The sequence below is a fragment of the Dioscorea cayenensis genome, chromosome 3, assembly GCF_009730915.1.
Source record: "Dioscorea cayenensis subsp. rotundata cultivar TDr96_F1 chromosome 3, TDr96_F1_v2_PseudoChromosome.rev07_lg8_w22 25.fasta, whole genome shotgun sequence".
Lineage (NCBI taxonomy): Eukaryota > Viridiplantae > Streptophyta > Magnoliopsida > Dioscoreales > Dioscoreaceae > Dioscorea > Dioscorea cayenensis.
This window is the reverse complement of record NC_052473.1, coordinates 556,110-579,800: the sequence shown is the minus strand read 5'-3', so window position 1 is coordinate 579,800 and position 23,691 is coordinate 556,110. Positions and strand designations below refer to the sequence as shown.

Below are 23,691 nucleotides of genomic sequence, written 5' to 3'. Positions count from 1 at the left end.
TTTTAGCAACTTATCCCTAGTCATTAACCGATTATGCAAGACAAGCCAAAATATAAAAGAATGCTTGGGAATAGAATCAGCTGACCATACCAATTTAGCCCAAGGAACCTTCTGATCATCTTGCAACAAATACTTGAAGATGCTGGCCAGGCTAAATGTTCCTTTCTTATCATGCTTCCATATATACAATCCATTTTCCCCTCGTCAATATAGAAGTTAGTAGCAATGTAATTCCACACCCTGCATAAATCCTCATTAAGCGGCAAAGAAAAATTTCATTTAACATGCTTCCATAGATCACTAACCATAGCAGACTTGTGCACAACACAATTTTTAATTAATATTTTAGGAAAATTCTCAATTAAAGACAGACCATTGCACCATAGATCAAACCAAAATGATAAATACCAACACTTATCAAGTATATTACATTAGTTTGTAGAATATCTTAAAATAAATATTTCATGCACTAAAATCTCTTATTTATCTGTTTGTATAATTTATGCAATTTAAAATGTTAGCAAGACTTATCTAATAAGTAATAAATGACAGTTTGATATTGACATAAAAAAATAATGTCCCGCAAAATGTTATTGTCTGACAAGACAAGTAATTAACCATTAACAAGACTCAATTAAAATCACATGTAATGTAGGTGTAATAGAACTTGACTTATTGATTCTTTTCTTGATGATATGAATATGAATAATTGTTTTTGTGCAAAATCATGATAAGATATTATTTTTATTTTTCTATAAAAAGAATATATAAATTAGGTTAGTTTTTATTAAAACAAATTTTTATAAAACCCAAAAAATAAAAATGTCTATGATGTTGGTTTTTACTCTTTGCCGCATAAATCAGAGAATCCACCCAACTATCATCATCACATATGATGGTAAACTTCACCATAAAATTTTAAAAATAAAATAAAAAAAAAATTCTAAAATAACAATAGATAGTCTCTTTGCAAAATAAAATCTTCATTATGACATTTAAAATAATTAAAACAACTTTAACTTATTCCCGCCAAAAAGGCTCACATTTTACTCTTTTTATTTGATTTAATAAAAATTAATTTTATTAAATTTAAAAAATTCTCGCACTGTTTTGAAGTTTCACATGTGGTTCTTTATAATATTTTTTTTTTCAAAAATAAATAAATTTAAAAAAGTTTAAATCAGTCCCAATATATACATATATAATAATTATTCCAATAAACCACATTCCCACCGTCTCCTCAACCGTTTATCATTTATTATTAATATTATTAATTTATTATTCACACCCCACTCTTCTCTTTATCTAAAAAATTCTCTTATATTTATTTATTTAATATTATTTTTAAATGTTTTTCTTCAAATAAATATAAATAAATAAATAAAATAAAAAAGGGATTTTTGGCTACTTTCCAACCTCTCTGAATCTCTTCTTCGTCTTCGCGATTTCGAATGGAGTTCGTGAACATCGAGAGCAGCGATGGAATCAAGCTCAGCGCGAGGCTCTTCAAGGCCTCCAGCAACGGGAACGAGGGCAAGAGCAACCTCGCAGTGGTGCTCGTCCACCCCTACACCGTGCTCGGTGGTTCCCAAGGCCTTCTCCGGGGGATCGCTGAAGGGCTCGCTCAGAGAGGGTTCACTGCCTTGACTTTTGATATGAGAGGAGCTGGTAGGTCTTCCGGCTGGGCTTCCTTAACGGGCTCTTCGGAGATCCAGGATGTGATTGGGGTTTGCAAATGGGTGGTGGAGAATTTGAAGCCTGATGGGATTGTTCTTGTGGGATCATCTGCAGGTTTGTTTTTGAGATCTCTGTTGTTTATTTCGTTGTTTTTCTTCTTTTTGATGAAATTTTTTTATTGATTTTGGTGAGATGTGTTTGTGTTTGTTCACGGATTGGAGTTGTTCTTTGGAAGTGTCTAAAAATGGAAGCTTGGGATAATTTTTGGTGAAATGAGCATATGCTTGCTTGTGAATTGGAACTAGTTTTTGTTATTATTTGGGGAAAATTTAGGATTTTTGATGTCATTGGACTGGAGCTCTTTTGGAAGTTTGGAGTGGTGCTGTTTTTGAGGTACCTCTACTTTCAGGTGATTTTTTTGGTGATTTTTGATAGTTGTATGCTGGTGATTTTGAATGCTGTTTTGAGTTTTGGGAACTATTTGTGCGCTACTGGAACTTGTTTTTTCCTTAGTTTGATTTTTGGAAGAGAAAATCTTGTATTTTGTTGTTGTGGAGGAACTCTGAGATCTTCGGATGGTTTTGTTGGAAATGATGGAGCGTTTTCTTGCTTAATGGAGCAGAGTCTTCAAGTGGTTTTTACTTCTTTAATGTTCAAAATGTTTGGATGTTTTTGGGATGATTCTATGAATTGAATTGCACAGCTGCTCTTTAATGTCTCTCAACTCTGAAAGTGCTTCCTTAGAATTCTGAAATGGTTTAATAGTACAACTTTGTTTTGGGATTCTTTTCTACAATAAACCAGTTTAATGCTCTTTTGCAAGCCACTTATGATTTTGAAACTTAAAATTTGGTATGTGTCAATGAGCGTCAATGTTTTTCCTATTAATTAAGATTTCTTATATGATAATGAAACATTTGCATTTGTCATGTTTCTTACTAAAATCTGAATTCACATGCATGAAGCAAGATTTCTTTGACAACTTTATTCATGTTCTCATTGGTATTCCATGGTACTTCATTAAGTGATTGTTTTTTGGTTCAAATTTGACATTCATTCTTGTGCAATCATATGGATAAAGTGCCTATCACACTATAAACTGTGAGCAAGAGCAAGCTGTCCGCAGTTTATACATGTTTGTTTTGAACATTCATGATTCTGTTGTTCACTCTCTTTCTCCATAGATTACATTAATTGCATTCCGTATGATTCTTGATGGCACCTTTGAAGTACTTATGTTTGTATCATGGTTGCGAAAAAGCTCAATTTGCAAGAGCATTCTAACAACTTGAGATGAACATTATTCTCTGCATAATATGTGCTCGTTATATACATACAGTGGCCAAGTGTTTTTGAGGTTTATAGAGATGAAAATCTTCTTGCAAATAAAGTGCCAATGAGAATGTTAACAAGCAATGACTGATTGGTATTGTTTCATTTAATGAATGGTTTGGAGTAACAATTATGCATTTGGTTTTTATGTTTGCAGGGGCACCAATAGCTGGCTCAGCGGTCGATAAAATCGATCAAGTTGTGGGTTATGTGAGTCTAGGATACCCATTTGGCTGGACTGCTTCAATCCTCTTCGGGCGGCATCACGAGGCCATTCTCCGCTCTCAGAAACCAAAACTCTTCGTCATGGGCACGAAAGATGGCTTCACAAGTGTGAAACAATTGCAGAACAAGCTCAAGTCAGCTGCAGGACGAGTTGAAACCCAACTGCTCGACGGCGTGAGCCATTTTCAGATGGAAGGACCAGCTTATGATGAACAGATGGCAGATCTTATTACCAAATTCATTCAATCCTTGTAGAACAATCAACAGTGGATTTCTTATAGCTGTGAATTTAGATTTAGTAGTCATCTTGTTTTGTGTGGTTCTTGTGAGGAATTCAAATGCACTGGCATGTATGAAAAACAAGGCTGTGACTTTCTTCTTATTGTGTATCAGTCATAATCACAATGTCCATTTCCTTGTATTAATTCGTCACATTTGTGCTATTTTATGGTTTTTTCTGCTTGACTTTTTTTCTTTTTCTTCTTCTTTTTCACTGTTATGTATTTGTTGAGATCAAGTACTTCCCCTTCCCGTTGTTAATTTTTATCTGTCATTGTTAACTGAATTTCACGAACCAAAAAATTTAATTATTTTTACAAAAACTTTTATAAAAAAATTAGTTTTTTCAAAATCATCTCTAATTTATATTTACATATTTTTTTCTTATAATTTAATCCCGATAAGAGAATTAAATAGAATATTAAGAATAATTTAAAAAAATAATAAATATTTTTTTGATGTTAAAAAAATAATAGATAAAAAAATAACGTAAATTTGATGATAGATATAAATAATAAAAATATTAATCTATATAGGTTTCTAACAGTTATATTTTTTATATATATAATATTTCACTATAATTATCTCATTACCAGAGGATGTAAATTAACACTCACCGCAAAAAAACAAGATAATAATAAATTTATTAATATTATTATTATGAAATAGAGTTCTTCTCATTGGTCCACGTGTCCACGTTCTTCGTATTTCTCATAATCCCGCACGCGTACCAACGAGGAGTTCCCACGCGCGAGTACAAAACACCAAAACCAAATGGTCACGCTTTTCGCCCCCTCCTTCGCCGCTCGTCTCACCCGAATCCCTAGCCCTCGCCGTCGATTGCTCTCTCCTCCGACCAGTTTCCTTCGCCGGAGATCCCCTCTTCCTCCTGTTCCTCGCCTCGCTGCTTTCCCGGCCGCCAAGCTTTCCTCCAGCGTCGCCCCGATGGAGTCCCCTTCGGCAGAGGATCGCGCTGCCGGATTGAAATTCGAGGAGCTAAATTGGGATCACTCGTTTGTGCGTGAGCTTCCTGGGGATCCCAGGACCGATATCATCTCTCGAGAGGTACATCTGTTTCTTTTTTAACGATCGAAGTTGTATAGTTTGTGTACCAAAAACGAGATCTTTTGTTTTGTTTTGTTTTGTTTTTTTTTTAAAAAAAAAAAAAATTAATGATGGTTTTTGCTATGTCTCTGTGTTGATTTATTCACCTTCGATATTATGTGAGTTTGTTACAATGATCAACTTTTGTGAAAGACATGATTTTTAAGTATGTGCTGTAAGAATAGGAGAGCTCGCCATAGTTGTTAAAGTCGAAGGAAAAGTGGATATTAGGTTTATTAACATCTATTTGTAGGTTATGCCAATGATTTGATGCATTATGCTTTGTATCTTTGACTTAATTAAGTGGAGGTTTATTCATTTTTTTATATCTTGAGAAGCTTGATTGGGAGCAGGTGGTCTAGTGTCCGTTTTATTTATATTTTCATTAATACAATTTTATTTGGAAAGGTTTGGGCTTTCAAATCTTTTATTCTATATTAGTGATGGCTTATAACTCTATTTCTTATACTAATATAATTTTGTACCATATCATGATCTGCTCGTTATGCTTTTGTGATATTATGTAAGTTACAAATTTTTAACTTGTGTTTTTGGGTCTGCATGAATTTTTCAAATGGCTGTAACTTGGAAGCAGCGAGTGCAAGGTTATATATCTTATGCAAGTGGTGTAGTCCTACTCAGGCTGTTTAATGCGTTTTTTTCTGGCCCGCATAAATTTCAAACTATAATTTTAGCTTTCGTATATAATTGTTACTAAGGCTTGTTATTTTTTTTTGTATTTAGGTGCGCAGGGCTTGTTATTCAAAAGTATCACCATCTGTGGAAGTGGACAAGCCTGAGCTTGTAGCATGGTCTGATTCAGTTGCCAAGTTACTTGATTTAGATCCTAAAGAGTGAGTGGGTTTTATTTGTTCCGTACTTCTTCTCTGTCATCAAAATGTAAATCACTGATATAAGGATGCTTCTTGCCAGATTACTTGTGTTGTCATTTTGTTGCCTTTTTCTATGGATGTCTTGACTTTTATGATTTCAAATCACATTCAAGTCCGAATTTAAGGTTTTGCAGTTTTCTGCTGTATATACGGAGATGAGGTGCTTATTTGCTAGTATCAGACATTATATTTTGTGTGCTATCATTCACACAAGAACTTTGTAGCTACGACCATAACTTATTTCGGAATGTGTCTCATTTTCATCCATTAACTTTTCCATTGAATCAATAAACTCTTCTTTACTCATCATAATTAATTAATCCTGCATGGGGCACTTGTCAACTGATTAGGAGAGCTAAGGTGGAATTCTTGACTTTTGAGTTAATATGTTCTTTCTATAGCAGTTTTTATTGATTTGAACATCTCCTAATTCTGAAATGGTGGTCCAATTTCTTTCACGTGAGAAAATTGAACTTAGTTTAATACTTTAATTAGCTGTTCTGGATTTTGGAAACGCTTGTTTGCTATTGAAGGAGGAATTTAACTTTCTTCCATTTACTTTGACCATATTAATTCTTAAGTTAGTGTTCCAATTTTTGGCATTTGATTGTCTACTTTTAGTTTTTGAGGAAAAGAAACCCTTCACTTGGGCATTCCACATTTTGAAATTGTCCACTTTCTGGTTCTTTTCCCTAAATCAGCCCTTCAACATATAAAATTATATTGTTAGTTATGGTCATCCAAATTCAGTTCATGAAGTATCATTTTATATGGCCATTGCCCATGGAAGCTGACTTAAAGAGAGAATTGAGTTTCAGCTACATATCATGAGTCTATCTTATCTTCATAGTGAAAAATAAATAAACTAATGGTATTATGAGAACCATCTTAGATGGCTGATTTTTGCCGGCCTATCAGATATTAATGATACATACATTATCTATTATTTCAGATTTGAACGACCAGACATCCCGCTTCTATTCTCTGGAGCATTGCCATTGGTGGGTGGGTAAGTTCCTTGTCCAACAAATTAATTTCTATTATTTTGAGCGCTGAAGATTCATCATCAATAATTATTTCTTTCATAAACCATGTTATTTTCTTCAGTTTGACATATGCACAATGCTATGGTGGACACCAGTTTGGTACATGGGCTGGTCAGCTGGGGGATGGTCGAGCCATAACGTTAGGAGAAATTATGAATTCTCGAGGTGAAAGGTGGGAGTTGCAGCTGAAGGGTGCTGGAAAAACTCCTTATAGCCGGTTTGCGGATGGACTTGCAGTTTTGCGTAGTAGCATCCGTGAGTTCCTATGCAGTGAGGCAATGAATGGTCTTGGAATTCCAACAACTCGGGCACTTTGTATTGTCACAACTGGCAAAAATGTCTCACGTGACATGTTTTATGAGTAAGCTTTCTTGTTCCATATGACATGGCTATACATGCCTAGGTGGAAATGATCTGTTATTTGCTTAAAATTGTATCTGCTATTTTTGTAGTGGTAATCCAAAGGATGAGCCAGGTGCCATTGTTTGTCGTGTTGCTCAATCCTTTCTTCGCTTTGGTTCATACCAAATTCATGCCTCGCGAGGGAAGGAGGACTTGGAGATTGTTCGGATTTTAGCAGATTACACAATCCGCTATCATTTTCCTCACCTGGAGAAGATGGAAAAGAGTGAGAGCCTGTCTTTTGAGGTTGGACAGGAGGGCGGCTCCGTTGTGGACTTGACATCTAACAAATATGCAGGTAAATCATTCTTTGTAGATATTTTCTTTTTGGTCCATGAAATTTAGCATTGCTCTGCATCTGGTGTTGGTAAATGATCCAGAAGGAAATTAAATCAATGTATGGTTTTCAATGAATCTTATCAGCATGGTCAGTTGAAGTTGCTGAACGTACTGCTTCCTTGGTTGCCGGCTGGCAGGGGGTTGGTTTCACCCATGGAGTGCTAAACACTGACAATATGAGCATCTTGGGTCTAACAATTGATTATGGACCGTTTGGTTTCTTGGATGCTTTTGACCCAAGTTACACTCCAAATACAACTGACCTTCCGGGGAGAAGGTACTGTTTTGCGAACCAGCCGGACATTGGCTTGTGGAACATTGCTCAGTTCACCACAGCATTAATGGCTGCAAATCTTATCAGCAAAGATGAGGCTAACTACACCATGGAGAGGTATGGGTTGTTTGTCTCATTTCTAATTATGACTTGCCATTTAACTTATTGATAGGTAAATTTCAAACTTATGGCAGGTATGGGAATAAATTTATGGATGAATATCAGTCTATTATGACCAGAAAACTTGGTCTTCCAAAGTATAATAAACAGTTGATCAGCAAGCTTCTCAACAACATGGCTGTTGATAAAGTTGACTACACGAACTTCTTCCGAGCTCTTTCTAATATCAAAGCAGACACTACCATTCCTGAAAGTGAGCTGCTAGTTCCGCTAAAGTCTGTATTACTAGACATAGGCAAGGAACGCAAAGAAGCATGGACCAGCTGGGTACAGACCTACATCCAGGAGGTGAGTTGTAATCTTGTTATGCATGCCCAACACTGAACTCCAATGCACTTTGTTCTATGTATCTTTCTAATAAAAAGTTAAGAATCTCTAGAGTCATGAAGATCATCCTGAAGAACTAATTAGAATTTTCCTTGTTATTTTAGCTTGCATCTAGTGGTGTTCCGGATGATGAAAGAAAGGCGGTGATGAACTCAGTAAACCCAAAATACATACTAAGGAACTACTTATGCCAAAGTGCCATTGACACTGCCGAACAAGGTGATTACGCAGAAGTCTGGCGGCTACTCAAAGTAATGCAAAATCCATATGAGGAACAACCAGGAATGGAAAAATACGCCCGATTACCGCCTGCCTGGGCTTACAGGCCTGGTGTCTGCATGCTGTCCTGCTCCTCCTAATCATGAATGTAAATTACACAGATACAAATCATCATGTACTGCATATATGTCTTTGTATTAGTCCAAATGCAACAACACTATAAGCAGAATCTTTTAGAAATCTAAGACCATTTGAGAGTAGTTCAAGAGACAGTCTTTATGCAGTTATGCTGTGCTTTACTACATGAATAACAGCATCAATGTAACAACCTTAGAAATCAAAATGATTCAGAGCAGTTCCTTTTATTTAGTAAAGTTCTACATTTTAAGTTTAGATCTCATACACCATTCCTATTTGCAAGACTTTGCCAGGAGGGATCTTCAGTGTTGCAACGGTGGACCTTGAGTTTTTCTGCAAGAACCTGTATAATGTGTCTATCACCAATCTCTTGAACCATTTGCTCTCCTTCCTCATCTTCAGTATGACTCTCCCAAACACAAAGATAGCTCCTCGGGTCATCGCCGTCTCTAGAGCCACCACCTCCTCCCTGCTTTTGACCTTTTTAATAAGCCCAGTGATCACCGAACCCAAGAACTCGTCGCCTTCCATGTTCGGCTCATCCATATACCCATATTGCACCAAACACCTATACACACCTTGAGCTTGCAACTTCGCCATCACGAACCTCTCCTCTGGCAACACAGACTTCACCGGCAATGTTCTTACCGTTACAAACACTGTAACTTGCCGGAGAGCACCAACATGCTGCACATAATGCCTAACGATCGGAGGAATCCCATTCATGAGATCGGTACAGAAGAAACAAACTCCGGGGACTCTCGGTATTTCAGAGTCTGTCATTAGCTCCTTGAACTCTCTCCAACTCATCTTCTTTTCGGCTTCATACGCATTCTTCTTCCCTCTTCCATAGGTCCAAGAGAGAGTAATGGCTAAGAATAACAATGCAATGGCGAAAGGCACCCATCCTCCTTGCGGAATCTTGTTCAACAAAGATGTCATGTATGAGCCTTCAAAAATTAGGAAGACAGCCAGAAAAATTCCAACTAAGAAGACATTGGTGTCCCATATCACAAGCATCACAACCACCATTAGAACTGTTGTGATCAGCATTACCCATATCACGGCCACACCTATAATTCGACGATGTTAGCAATATGAAATTTCTGCATTTAACATGGTATCAAAGCTATATTTAGTTTTTTCAATTCTGTCTCACCGTAGGCGTTGCCAATCTCTGGGCCGCCTTTGAAGCCGGCGGTGATGATGATGCACAAAATCATGATGATGTAGTTAATTTCCGGTGAGTAGACTTGGCCTTCATATTTGCCGGAGGTGTGCCTCATTGTGACTCTAGGGAAGCAGCCAAGAGCCATGGATTGCCTGATGATGGAGAAGCTTGCAGATATCAAGGATTGGCTGGCGATGACTGCAGCGAGGGTAGCGATGATGAACATTGGCCAGAAGATGGGCTCCGGTACCGAACTATAGAATGCTGTGCTTATCTTGTCCTTGTGCTTTATCAAGTATGCAGCTTCTCCACCATAGCCTAATATCAATGCTGGATAAACCACTGTTGAGAAAGCAATCTGCAGAGCAGAAAGACTCTTCCTTTAATCACATATCTGTTATATGATATGTATGTTCATAATGTGGACATAATGTGGACAATGAAAAGAAACATACCTGAATTGAACTTTTGCTGAAGTGACCAAGATCAGCAAACATAGCTTCAGCTCCTGGATGATTAATTCAATGTGTTTCCAGATAAGTTCAGATTCAGTAGAGATAAGATCAAGAATATAAAAAGAAATTAAACTTAATTACCAGTGATGCAGAGAACAGCAGAACCAAGAGTCTCCCATCCCTTTCGTCTGTTTCTTTTGAAGAAATAGTATATATAATGAGGCGATATCGCTTTGAGAACAGGCGGGTAGTATTTGATAATGTTGAAGAGGCCGATACCGGCAATGGATACAAACCATAAAAGCATGATGGGGGAGAAGGAGAAGCCAACCTTGCTTGTGCCGAACCTTTCAAAGAGGAAAAGAAGGAGCAAGATCACCACAGATATAAGAACAACATGATCTGCAGAAACAAATTGTGCATCAATGATCAGTGTTCAAAAAGTATAAAAAAACAAAAAAGAAAAATTCAAACTTGTTTCAATTGACTAAACTGATCACCTTGTGTTATCTTGGATGACCTTGATTGAATTCCTTGAACAGCAGACAACACTACAACAACAACAACAAGAATGTGTTGAATGGATACAAAAAACTAAAGAAGTAAAAGTTTTTTTAATTATAATTTGATTAAGACCTGAAATTGCTGGAGTTAGAGCACCATCTCCCATCACCATGCAAGTACCGATCAAGACGATGATTGTGAGCACACTCTGAGCTGTTTACTCCCTTCCAAGAACTTATGTGTCTTTGATTTCCTTCTATTGCTGTTGCTGTGATACAAGAGATCGACATCGGTTTCCAACTTCGTCATCGGCACCATAGACTTGTTCTTGAAATGAATATGTTGGCGAAGCAATGAGTAAAGCGCGAAAGTCCCGCCTAAGTTAATAGAAGAGATTATATAACACAATTGATCGAAAAAAATCCGGTTAAGTATATATCTACCTATATGTATGTATTTAAATGTTTATCACCTTCTCCATGATCATCTGCTCTCAAGACAATGAGAACATATTTGAGCAAAGCCATGACAGTGAGAGTCCAATAGATCAAACTTAGCACACCAAGTAAGTCCAACTCTTGAGGATTGGATAAAGTGACAGAAGGGAAAGTATAGAGTGGAGATGTCCCAATATCACCATAAACAACTCCAAGTGATTGATAAGCCAATAGCAATGTCTGTGCAGTTGTCAAATCCTTCCAAAAAGAAAAACCAACAATTTTTCTTAATATTATACATCATCATCAGAATATAATTTTTAAAAAAAATTATGCTATGTATGTGATTCATTCTTATTGTTAAAATTCTTAACATGCAATTCAATGAATATATATTTTATCTGAAAACCCTAATAAACAAAAGAAACCCTAATGAAGGTAATGTAAAGAACAACATAAGAGCAATGAAGATAATGTTCAATAAACTAGTGTTCTTCAACAAATATATAGTAAATATATAGTAAATATAAAACATGAGAGGCTAGTTTAATTATATGAAAACCCCAAATAAACAACCTCTTTCCATAAACCCTAATCTGGATCCTCCCCTTTTTCTTAATGATTTTCACAAAAGACTTAACAAATTATGCATGATTGATGAAACTAAGTATATATGTAAGCTCTAACACACAACCTCCTCCCCATTTTAAGAAAAGTAGATAAATCACGGAAAGACAAAAGTACAAAAAGTTAAATCCTCTCACCAGAAGTGAGGGAACCTCCTCCCCATTTCTTCACAAGGTTATATATATATATATATATAGAAAACCAAACTAGGGTTCATCAAAAACCCTAACACCTACTTAAAGATCTTAAAATTTAACACATTTAAACATAAGCCATAACCAAAAAGTACACAAGATAAACAATGAGTTTAATACCACAGGTGTTCGGTGAGGTATCTTATAATCATTGGCAAAGCTTGAGCTCCTACTTTGCAATGGATCATTGGGAACATCTTCTCCAAGTTCAAGATCTTTGAAACTTTTCTCCTCCTCCATTTTACTACTATTCCCTGCATCCTCTTTGTTCTCCATATCTGAAACTAGATCGACTTGGACAACAAAGAGAACACTGACAGCCAGAAAACTGAAAGATCTCCAACTATATATATATATATTTATGTAATATGTTTAAATATATTCAAGTATTATTAAGGTATTTATTAAAAAAAAGTATTATTAAGGTAAGCATGCATGCAGTGCGGGATTTCTATTGCAACATGGAGTTATTTCACGCGGTGTTATTAATAGTATGAGATGATGTATTCTAAATTTTTGCGTGTTTAGAGATAATTTCTATATATATATATATATATATATATTGTTGAATAAGTAGCTATACATCTATACATCTATACATGCTATTAAAGTAGATATATAATATACTTGAGAGTGTTTTAAAGAACAATTTTAATTTTTTAATAATATTTAAGTTTTAATTTATATTACTTATAATATTAATAATTGAAAAATATTAATTATACCTAATTATTTATATAATAAATGTCCATAAGACCTTTGAAATCTAAGGTATAAAATAATTTGAGTTGTTTAATTATATTATTTTATATATGATATTATCTCAAAACTACTTACAAAATTTTAAAAATTCTTATGCTAAACTGGGAAAAATGCCTAGTTATATTTAAAGCCTTAGTATGTTAAAAAATAAAATGAAGATTTGATTATAAAAATTTTCAAGTGAACAATAAATAGATAATTTCATAATACAAACATTATTTGGAATATATATTGCCCACCTCTACTGCCTCTTGGTGGACTTCGTCTTCTCAGCTTTAGTTCGTGGGTCTTTTGTCAGTGTTCTCTCCAGTTGCTTCTTTTCCTCTGTCTGTTGTGGTCTGTCACACCGCTGGTGTTGCATTCTTCTTCATTTGCTTTTCTTTACTTTCTGTTTGTTAGTGTTGACTGTTGTTGTTTTTCGTCTTTCCTTTTAATAAATTTGTGGTTTATCCACTTTCATCTAAAAAAAAATAATAATAAATATTGCCCAACTCAACAAAGTATAGTAAATCCATAAAATAATTGCTTCGTTTCTTAGTTTTATGAATACTTTAATTAACTTTGAATAAACACAATACATTGTACCGTTTGTCTTAAATGCGCATGCCTCGATAACATTATATTCCCTCTAATTTATATTAATTGTCTTATTTAAAAAAAATTCTTTTTTTTTCAAATTATTTATTACCTTTAAGTGTTATTAAAGTATTAAATATCTTTTTTCTAATTGATGCAAGATCCGCAAGCGCACGGGTCGCTAAGTAATACCTCTCGTGCGAGCACGAGAGGGTCGTATTCCCAGGGCCCAAGAAGCTACTATTACTTCCCTTTCGTCTATTTCCTAGCCTAACACTCCGAAAGATGAATAGTAATTATAAAAAGAGAAAGAATTAATTACAATGAAATCCGGGGTACTACTACACACAATACAAACTCAAGGGAGAATCAAACAGTGAAGGGAGTGATTTGGACAACGAATCCCCCTAGGGTTGTCATTAGGTTCCAATTTAGGACTAAATGCGAGATGGTAGTTGGGCCAAGAGAATCCTAAATTAGCTCAACCCGATGGTCATGGCAATTGAACCCCTAATCCCACACAAGTATTGGGTCGAATCGCCTCGCCCAAATCCTCGTATGATTGCATTACACTCGTGGAAATCTCTAATCGTGGTTGATACTCAAACTAGGTCCAACCCCTAATTGCTGGAGAGGTACAAAATACCCGATGGTCACGGTGTATTTGTACATGGATCCCTTCCAAGCCAAGTGTGTCTAGTACAAGGGCGATGGTCACGCAACCAAGTACAACCTAGAAGTTGAAATACAGAGTTCTCATGCAAATCAACACATCAAAGTACACAAGGCTTGAACCACAAACTACAAGATTCCATAAAAGAAATACAACATCCAACAATACATCAATAAAGATGATCATCCAAATTACAAACAATCAACCCTAGAGTTCATCATATCCAAATCACAAATAAGTTAGTGCCTCATGAAAGAGGACCACTCATACAAATCCAAGGAACAAATAAACAAGAAAAGAAGTAAGAACTACTCCCTCTAGCTTTAGATCCCCTTGGATGGTGAAGATCTTGAAGATTTGAAGAGATCTCCCTTCAAATGATGCCTTCGATGCCTAGGATCTTCTCGTAATCTTCTCCTCCAAAACTTGCCTCCCTCTTGGTGAAGTCTTGCGTAGTAGATCACCGGCGGGAAGAGAGGGCGGCGGCCTAAGAGGCCCAAGAGAAAAAACTGCCCCTCCAAAAGCTCCCTTTTGCCCTAGAAAATCAGCCTCCTTTTATATCCAGTCAAGTCCATACGGGCTCCATGCGGGTGCATGGAGCCCGTGAAGCTCACAGCCGAATGCCCGCAACATGAATAGTGACCCGCTATAGTAACATTACAGTGTTTGCTACAGTGCTGGAACCCCAAAAATGCCGTTTTTGGTGTCGAATTCATCCAATTTGCATTTTTGAGCTTCGTTCGGCTCTTTTAAGATCTGCAACACCGAAATAACCAAATTACACTTAAACGGGCATCAATTCATTAAAATATACACAAATAATACAAGATTAATACGTATAAAATACATACATTTAGACGTTTATCACTAATCTTACCTTTCTTCTCATTCATAGAGCTAGATGCGTGTATTAATAGGGGGTAAATAACTCTAAAGCCTTATTTAGATTAGTTTTTGAGAAGTCAAGAAGCATTTTTTTTTTATATATATTTTAGCGCTTTGGACTAAAAAAAAAAGTTGGTTGCAAAAGCGTAAGCTTTAAAAACACTGTTTTTTTTAGAAGCTAATGTAATACTTATAAAAAATACAATTATTTAACCGACTTTTATAAAATAAAAATGACATAGGTTTTTAAAGTTTCTCTCTAAATTTTTTGTATAAACAATATCTGAAGACCTCCCATCTCGTCCATTCTTGCCCCTACCAATATGATAAATGCATAATAATTGGGATATTAATTTATAATTCAATGAATGTTCATTTTAGTAATTATTACTCGAAAAAGCTCATTCTACAACAATCTTGTTCCGAAAAACATTGTGGTCATGTGATGCTTTTTAAAAAAACACTTTTCAGAAATTGTTTTAGATTGTACAATTACTTAAATGCCCTTATGAAATAAAAAATGACATAGGTTTTTAAGGGTTTTCTTCAAACTTTTGCATCTACATCTAGTCTTCTTTACCTTCAAGATCTAAAGGCCTCCTTTCTGTCCACTTATGTTCTTGCCCCCGTGTGATAAATGTATAATAATTGGGATATTAATATAATTCAAAAAATATCAATAATAATAATTTGCTACTAAAAAAATCCTTTTATAAATACATATCCAAACAACTTTACAAATATAAAAGTAACATATCAAAATATAAAATATAGAAAAACACTTAACTTATCCTGAGAAGTACGTTCTTGTGAGAAACCCTTCTACCAAATTGAAAAAAACACTGTGAGAAGCCCTTCTACTAAATTGAAAAAAACACTTTAAGATGCCATTTTTTCATAAATTATCTTTTCATAAGTTTTTTTTATTAGATTTTAAGAATTTTAATGATAGTTTTAATATTTATGTAAAGCTTTGACAATTAATATATATGACATCTTGTTATCATATAATCCTATTTTAAATGGAGGCCGGAAATTAAACACGTGCATGATTCGATTTGGTCAAAGCAGATGAGCTCAAACTCAAGTCCAAAAGTTTGACCAAAAAATTTTCCGGTCAAACTGCCAAATTTTCTTTATTACTGAGTTGCTTGTAGACTTGTAGTTGTAGACCATTTTCAAAACGCTAATTATATGCTCATATAAAAAGCAATACTATTTATACATCTTTATTAAACTGAATTATTATCTTCTTATATATACTATTATAACTAAAAACAAATTAAAAATAAAAAATAAAAACCAAACAATAACCATGCATTTTTTTTAAAATTAATTCAATTAGTATGAGATTAAAAATAAAAAATTTGCCACAATTTTTCATCAAAGAAACCAACTATCTCATTCCGTAGAACCTCCACTAAAGTCAACTATCTCCAACAGCCACACATTCATGACTCATCCATTGTATCTTCTTCACAAAAAGTCAAAATTCAACACTCACTAATAAATTTTAATTATTTATTCAACTCTCAATCCAATTCATATCCATATATAAAATCTCTCTATATATATATATCATCCTTAATTCGCAATTCTATCAATCAAAATGCAAGCCATGCAAAAATATTCACTCCTCTTCTTCCTCCTCCTCCTTTCTCCTGCACTCTCTGACCTTCAATGTGTTGAAAATGACAAAACTGCTCTACTAAAAATCAAGAACTCTTTTGGCAATCCTCCTGAGCTATTTTCATGGACTCAAACCTCAGACTGCTGCACTGAATGGGCCGGTGTGAGCTGTGATCTTGCCTTAGGCCAAGTCCTCTCTTTAAACATCTCCAACACCAAGAACATTTCCGGCCCGATCCCCGACTCCATCGGAGACCTTCCCATCCTCTCCTACATTACTCTCCACAACCTCCCTTATCTCACCGGCCCTCTTCCTCCCTCACTCACCAACCTCAGTCTCCTCAACAGACTAACCATCACTTACACCGCCCTCTCCGGCCCTTTACCTTCATTCATCACCACCTTCACTCAACTCTCCGAGTTCAACCTCTCCCATAACAAAATCTCGGGCAACCTCCCTGTCTTCCCTGGTGATAATACATACTTCTCCATTGATCTAAGCCACAACTACTTATCCGGTGTCATCCCTTCTTCTCTGTTTTTAGGTGTACTCACAAACCCAATTCTTGATATCTCTTTCAACATGCTCACTGGCATGATACCAAGTTCTTTAGGTAAGATCAACTTCAGCTGGCTCAACATGGCTCATAACCAGCTCAAAGGTGATGCTTCTTTTCTCTTTGGAGCTTCCAAATGGGCTCAGTTGATAGATTTATCATGGAATGAGCTTGACTTCAATATGTCTTCTTTGACGTTTTCTCCGGATTACCTTCAAAGTTTGGACTTGAGTCATAATGAGATTAATGGGAGTATTAACAAGCAGATTAGCAAGGCTAAGAAGCTTAAGGCATTGGACTTGAGTTATAACCAGCTTTGTGGGAGGATACCTATTGGTGGTCCTATGAAAAAGTTTAAGGCTTCTAGTTATGCTCATAACTTGTGTCTTTGTGGCCGCCCTCTTCCACCATGCACTCGTTGAGCATGTCTTTTTTTTTTTTTGATTAATAAAAGATGTGATGCAAATGTCTCTGGCTTTTAAATGATATAAGAATAAGAGCTGATTAATAAAAAATTTTCTGGTTGGGAAATAATTATCTTTATGTGTGTATTTCTATGATTATATATGTTGACTAAGTGATCATAATTAATATAGGGTAAACTACATATTTAGTCACTAAACTATTCACGTTTTCCTAATCTGGTCACTAAACAAAAAAAAATTTCAATTGGGTCACTAACGTTAACATTTCATTCCAATCAAGTCACTCGCCACAACGCCGTTGCTCGATCGTCGAGTCGGGCGCCACGTCACCGACACGCGTGTCGATTTTTGTTTGGTTGTTGACGTGGCATTCCACTTCAGAGCAATGGTCCAATCATCAACCAAACAAACAAAAATTTACCCTTAATAACTTCAATTAGACCATTGCTTTCAGGTGAACAACCAAACAAAAAAAATTTGACACGTGTCGGTGATGTAGGCCACCGCAAGATCGTGGTAACGACGCTATGGCGAGTGACTTGATTGGAATGAAATGTTAACGTTAGTGACCCAATTGAAATTTTTTTTTGTTTAGTGACCAGATTAGGAAAACGTGAATAGTTTAGTGACTAAATATGTAGTTTACCCATTAATATATGTATTTATTTAGAATGGTTTGTTTGTCTTCTTTTATAGAACTCTTCAGTGAAAGCAGATGGTTGTTAATATAAAAATATTTATATTTTGTTTATATGTATTTTAGAGTATTATATAATAAGAATGTGTTTCCAATTAAACAAATTGTAAGTAATATTATTATTAAGTTGATGGAATAAAAAATCAAAATTATAAAACAAGCTGGTCTGATCCAACTAGAAAACTAGAATTTGAAAAAAGACAAAAAAAAAAATCTGGGATGATATAATTGTTATATAAAAACCTTCATTGTGCTTGCGAAGACATATATCCGGATGGAGATGACTTGACCGGATGTTTTGAACAGTACTCCCGGCCGGGATGAGGTTTCTTGGTAGCTCTCGCGATGATCCTACGAACCTCAAGGATGGCTCCGGCGGCTCCAGACAGTTTCGGGGTAGCTCTCGTGGAGGTCTTCGCGGAAGACACTACAGAAACCAACGTCCCTTTCCGTCATTCTCAAGACCTCCTCCTACTCATCTTCAGACTTCATCAAGTTCTTTGGTTTTCAAAGCTTCGCCGGTGCGAGAGGGGACCTCTTATGCCGACGTTGCTCGCTTCCCCCCACTCCCTGAACACCCTACCTTGTCCGCCCCCTTAAAGCGTCGCCATTCTCCGGATTCTGGTACTCTCTGCAAAAAATGCCTAAGATCTGGGCATAAGACCGAGGAATGCAGGCACCTCTTCACCTGCAAACGTTGTGCCGGTTCGGGTCATCTTGCATCCCGCTATCCGCTTCACACACCCCCACCTAGATCGGACCCAAAGAAACCCAGGGTCAGATCGAAACACTTCTCGCCAAATAATCCTGTGGAACTAAAACCTCTTCTCCGAGTCCCTGTCCGCTCTTCTCTCGCCTCTCTTCGTGTCTCGCTTCCTATAACTGAAGCCATTCTCAAATCCAAAGATGATCTCAAAAAAATGGTGATAATCAGGGTTATCTCCGGCAACTCAAGTGTCCGTTCTCTTCACTCTTCCCTCTCACACTGTTTGGATCCAAACCCTAACGATGGCTACAGCGAGAGACGCAGCTACGGTCGTGAAGAGAAGCCCAATGACTTTGTCCTCTCCGATCGGCCCCTGCTGCATCAACCTATCTCATTGGACTGCAGAATTCGGATCGCATGCGATCGCAGCCGGAAACTATAACTGGATTCGCATAACCAACCTCCCACTTCACTGTTGGAACTGGGATTCCATTGTCGAGGTTCTTCGACCCATCGGAGACCTAATCTACGTCCAAAAGAAGGAACATATCACGCTTGAACACCTCCGAACCCTTGTTAGACTCAAACCTTCCATTCTTTTCCCGATCGAGATCACTGTTGACGTCGGCGTGAGGAGCTTCATCGTCAAACTGGAAGATGATGGCGTCCATACCCTTCGATCTAGGATCGTTCATGGCCCGGCTTCTACTACCACTACTCCGGCTCCCCGCAACTTGGTTTATGTTCCCAAACAGACCAAGGGCAAAGAGCCTCTTCAGCCATCTCTCGATGATCCCATTGTTGGCGAGACCGTAGAGCACAGCTCCAGTCTTGGCCAACCGCCGAGAGATTCTGCCAGTGGGTCTCAGGGTGACGAATCTTCTCATACAGCCGACCGGCAGCTTGCCGGTCACGTTGAGATACCGGTGATCTCTCGGGTGCTTCCCAAGAGAGGAGACAAACTATTGCCATGCAGTGGCAACGCGTTTGTCCCTCCTTCGCAGACCGTCGAGTTGCCTCGGGATGCTTGGGCTGCCTCGAGATTCACACATCGCTGATCCCCCAACTGATCTTAAATCAATCCCTCTAGATAATAAACAATCCGACTCCACTATTTTATTATCTAGTGATGATGCTTCTGCAACAATCAAGAATTCCACTGTTTTTCCAGACAAAGATCCATCTGTACTTCCTGATCAGGGGAACCTACCAACTCACCTCAAACCTCTCCCACCATCAATTCCCATCCCTGAGGATTATAAATGGATTTTTGTTCAAGGGGGATGGACTCTGGTCCCGAGCATAAACTCTGATAAATTCTATGCTCTAGACTCCACTACCATAGATCCTCCACTTGAAGACCATTCTGACGAAGACCTCCTTGATTGGGGTGAAGACGAGGAACTCTCAGATAATGATTTGGCAGAAGATGTTTCTTTCCTTGAGAAGGAATGTCTCCTCCTCACTGAACAAACCCCTAACACAATCGAACAGGTTGATGCTCATACGACCGATGTCATACCTGTCTCCTCTACTGCAGTCATCACCTCCAACACTTCCTTACCTAAAATTCCTCCTACCGATCCTAAGCAAATCAGAAGGAGTGACAGACCAAAGAAACCTTCCAGGCGGTGGAATGAAGAAGCAGGATTCGTACCTATCCCCCCGAGATCCTCCAAGAAAAAAATTCCTGAAGACCCAAGAGAAGGTACGCCAAACCCTGTTAATTCTGTATTTTCTTCTTGGACTGATGCACAACTCCTTAATTATAGTAATTCTTGTGGCATTAAATTCCTAGGATCGCCTTCTCATAAATCTAAATGCCCTAAACAAAAATTCGCTCTCTTGAAACCGAAAGAGCTTCCAAGACTCTCCGATCACCCGGACAATCTCCAAGGTCCGAACTAGAACATAATTGTTTCCCATGAAAATTTTTTTGTCGGAGCGTTAGAGGTCTTGGTAAACCTTCTAAATGCCATCTAGTTAAGGACATTATTTTTAAATTCTAAAAGCGGATATTGTTTGTCTTCAAGAATCTAAACTTAGGAAATTCATATCTCTCCTCGGCGTTTAATTGGAGGCAAATCTTTTGACTCTTTTGATTATCTCCCGGCACAAGGCTCTGCGGGAGGTATTATCATTGCCTGGGATAGCTCTAAAGTCTCTGGTATTTTATTACATAAAGGATCCTTTTCCATCTCCTTTATTTTCACTAGTCAACTTAATAATCTCTCGTGGGCTTGTACTAGTGTTTATGGTCCAAACTCTCGCTACATCAGACCTGATTTCTGGAACGAACTTCAAAATATTAGAAACCTTATTTCCACTCCATGGGTAATTTGTGGTGATTTAAATACTGTGTTTTCCCCTGAAGATAAAAATAATGGGATCTTTAACCCAAGCGACATTTCTACCTCCCAAAATATCCTTGGTAAACTTGACCTTATTGATCCACCCATTAGTGGGACAAGATATACCTGGACCAATGGTCAATCTAACCCCATTTGGGCTAGACTCGATCGTTTTCTTTATTCTCACTGTTGGACCACTTTTTCCCCAGAACCTCGCAATACGTCCTCCCCAGATTTGGTTCGGATCACTCCCCCATTTGCCTGGATTTTGGCGACCACTTACCTCATTCCCGACCTTTCAAATTTGAGAAATTCTGGTACTCTGATCCCCAGATTATCTCTTTTATAAACGACTGGTGGACAGAAATTAATCCTATTGGATGTGGAGCATTTATCTTATCCAAGAAACTTGCTTATCTCAAATCTAAACTTCGTCCATGGTCAAAAACACTTTTGGAGCTACCAAAATCCTTAAAGATCGACTCACTCTCCCGAACTTAATTCCTTCTCGATCTTACTAGTGAAAAACATGCACCACTCACGAGGAAGAATCCACTCGCTTTTTCACAACCGCAAGAATGAGCTCTCTCTATACTTAATCGGAGGAAATTCTAATGGAAACAACGATCCAGTAATAACTTAGCTTAGTAGAAGGGGACGCCAACACCAAATTCTTTCATCGATTGCTAATGGCGTAAAAACCACAATCACATTGCTTTCTAATATTTCACCAATGATCGGTGGATTGATGATTTTAATCAATTTGTAAAATCTTCACCGATCATTTTCGCTCCATCATTGGTACCCCTATCTCTAACAGATTTCTTATCGACTGGAATTTTCTCTTTGACTATAAGGAAAAGAGTTGATCTCCCAAATCGGAAATTCCTTTCACCCTTGATGAAATAAAGCAAGCTCGTCTTTGACCTTAATCCCGATAAAGCCCTGTGGACCCGATGGCTTTCCTATCCTCTTTTTTCGTAAACACTCGACTCTCCTTCAAGATTCCTTAGTCAAACTCATGGAGACTTCTATGAGGGATCTTTTAAATCTGAGCGTATCAACCGGATCAATATCGCTCTTATTGCTAAGAAAATCCCTCAGTGAAGTCACTGATTTTAGACCTATCGGGCCTAATTAATTCCACTCTGCAAAAATCTTATCTAAAATCCTTGCTAACCGGCTTAGCACCTGCTCATCGCCTTTGTGGACTGCACTCCCAATCCGCTTCATTAAAGGAAGATGTATTGCAGACAATATCAGAGGGTGCTCAAGAAATTATCTTCAACCTACAGAAACGGAAAACTCTAGGTTATGTCTTCAAAGTTGACTTTTGCAAAAAGCCTTCTATTCTCTCTTGACCGGGATTTTCTCCTTGATGTTCTTCGTCGCTAGAGGATTTGGCTCCAGATGGCTCTTCTGGATTAGTGCTATCCTTAGTACCGCCAAATCCCAATTCATTATTAATGGATGTACCCAGGGTTATCTGAGATGCAAAAGGGGCATGAGACAAGGTGATCCCTTATCCCCTTTGCTCTTTGACCTTGTCGAGATGTCCCGAGCGCCATGTTTTTTCACGCTACCAACCCTGTAGTCCTAGTGGGTGTCCCCCTGAACCAGTCATTTAACATCTGTCATCTCCAGTATGCGATAACCTTTTAATTTTCTCTGCTGGAGGACAAGATGATCTTCTCATTATTAAGCTTATACTCTACCTCTTCGAGGGTTCATCTGGTCTGACCATAAATTTCTCGAAAAGCTGTTTATACTTTGGCTTCCAACCACATTTATCCTCTGCTAGAATCCTTAATTGCTCCAGGAATTGCCTCCCTATCACCTACTTAGGGATTCTTCTCTCTGGTCGAAGACTCGGGCACTCTGACTGGACAAAGCTTACTAGCACGGTTCGATCTAGACTCACACCGTGGAAAGCAAAGTACTTATCTCTGGAGGGACTCACTTATCCTCATTAACTCTGTCCTTTCCACTGTCCTAGTCTACTGGATGTCGGTCTTCAAGCTTCCTATCTAGGTAATTAAAGAAATTGATAAAATTCGAAGAGACTTCCTATGGAAAGGTCCCTGATTTAGGCCCCAAAGGAATCGTGACTTATCGCTCGGAACAGGATCACTAGACCTCGCAACATGGGAGGATGGGGAATTCTCAATCTTCAGGATTTCAACAAACCCCTTCTCGGGAAATGGTGGTGGAAATTTTCTTGTCACCCGAACAACTATCTAGCCAAAATTATTCACGCCAACTATTTCTCCAACTCTCCAGCTGGTTTTTTGAATTATACTCCACCAAGACACAAATCGCTCTTTTTGGGCTAGATCGACCACCATCTTACCCGTCTTCGCCTCCCAGACTAACAAATCCATCGTAAAATGGCTCTCAAACCTCTCTTTGGTTTCGATCACGGCACGTCGGACTCCTTCTCAAAGACATCCGCCAAACCTCTTCTCGCATCGCACTTTGCCTTGGATTTCTATCGTGCACTTGCCCAACATTTAAACAACCCGGAGATCCTTTTTCCGGGAATTCTCCTCGATATGCTATCCTCACTCTTGGACATTATTCTCAGTATGTTCCCATAATCGATGATAT

At 37.5% G+C, this 23,691-nt stretch overlaps 4 protein-coding genes across 4 annotated transcripts; 3 read left to right on the top strand and 1 right to left on the bottom strand.

The window, feature by feature from the left end:
- The first annotated feature begins 1,399 nt into the window (after positions 1 to 1,399).
- Positions 1,400 to 3,677, top strand: LOC120283166. Its single transcript, XM_039289891.1, has 2 exons — positions 1,400 to 1,791; positions 3,167 to 3,677. Exons 1-2 carry the CDS (start codon positions 1,452 to 1,454, stop codon positions 3,487 to 3,489), a joined length of 663 nt encoding a protein of 220 aa, XP_039145825.1. The 5' UTR covers positions 1,400 to 1,451; the 3' UTR covers positions 3,490 to 3,677.
- Positions 3,678 to 4,254: 577 nt separating this feature from the next.
- On the top strand, positions 4,255 to 8,671 carry LOC120255990 (protein adenylyltransferase SelO-like). Its single transcript, XM_039263760.1, has 8 exons — positions 4,255 to 4,578; positions 5,362 to 5,471; positions 6,463 to 6,519; positions 6,618 to 6,917; positions 7,009 to 7,256; positions 7,382 to 7,688; positions 7,766 to 8,039; positions 8,183 to 8,671. Exons 1-8 carry the CDS (start codon positions 4,288 to 4,290, stop codon positions 8,435 to 8,437), a joined length of 1,842 nt encoding a protein of 613 aa, XP_039119694.1. The 5' UTR covers positions 4,255 to 4,287; the 3' UTR covers positions 8,438 to 8,671.
- A 16-nt stretch (positions 8,672 to 8,687) lies between these two features.
- LOC120254938 (potassium transporter 26-like) lies at positions 8,688 to 12,099 on the bottom strand. The gene is given in 9 exon segments (XM_039262902.1): positions 8,688 to 9,508; positions 9,595 to 9,964; positions 10,062 to 10,114; positions 10,203 to 10,463; positions 10,562 to 10,612; positions 10,698 to 10,784; positions 10,787 to 10,942; positions 11,038 to 11,260; positions 11,944 to 12,099. Coding segments are annotated over 9 exon segments (2,178 nt in total).
- A 4,238-nt stretch (positions 12,100 to 16,337) lies between these two features.
- On the top strand, positions 16,338 to 17,327 carry LOC120254928 (polygalacturonase inhibitor-like). Its single transcript, XM_039262897.1, has one exon. The coding sequence runs from the start codon at positions 16,338 to 16,340 to the stop codon at positions 17,325 to 17,327; it is 990 nt and encodes a 329-aa protein (XP_039118831.1).
- The last annotated feature ends 6,364 nt before the right edge of the window (positions 17,328 to 23,691 follow it).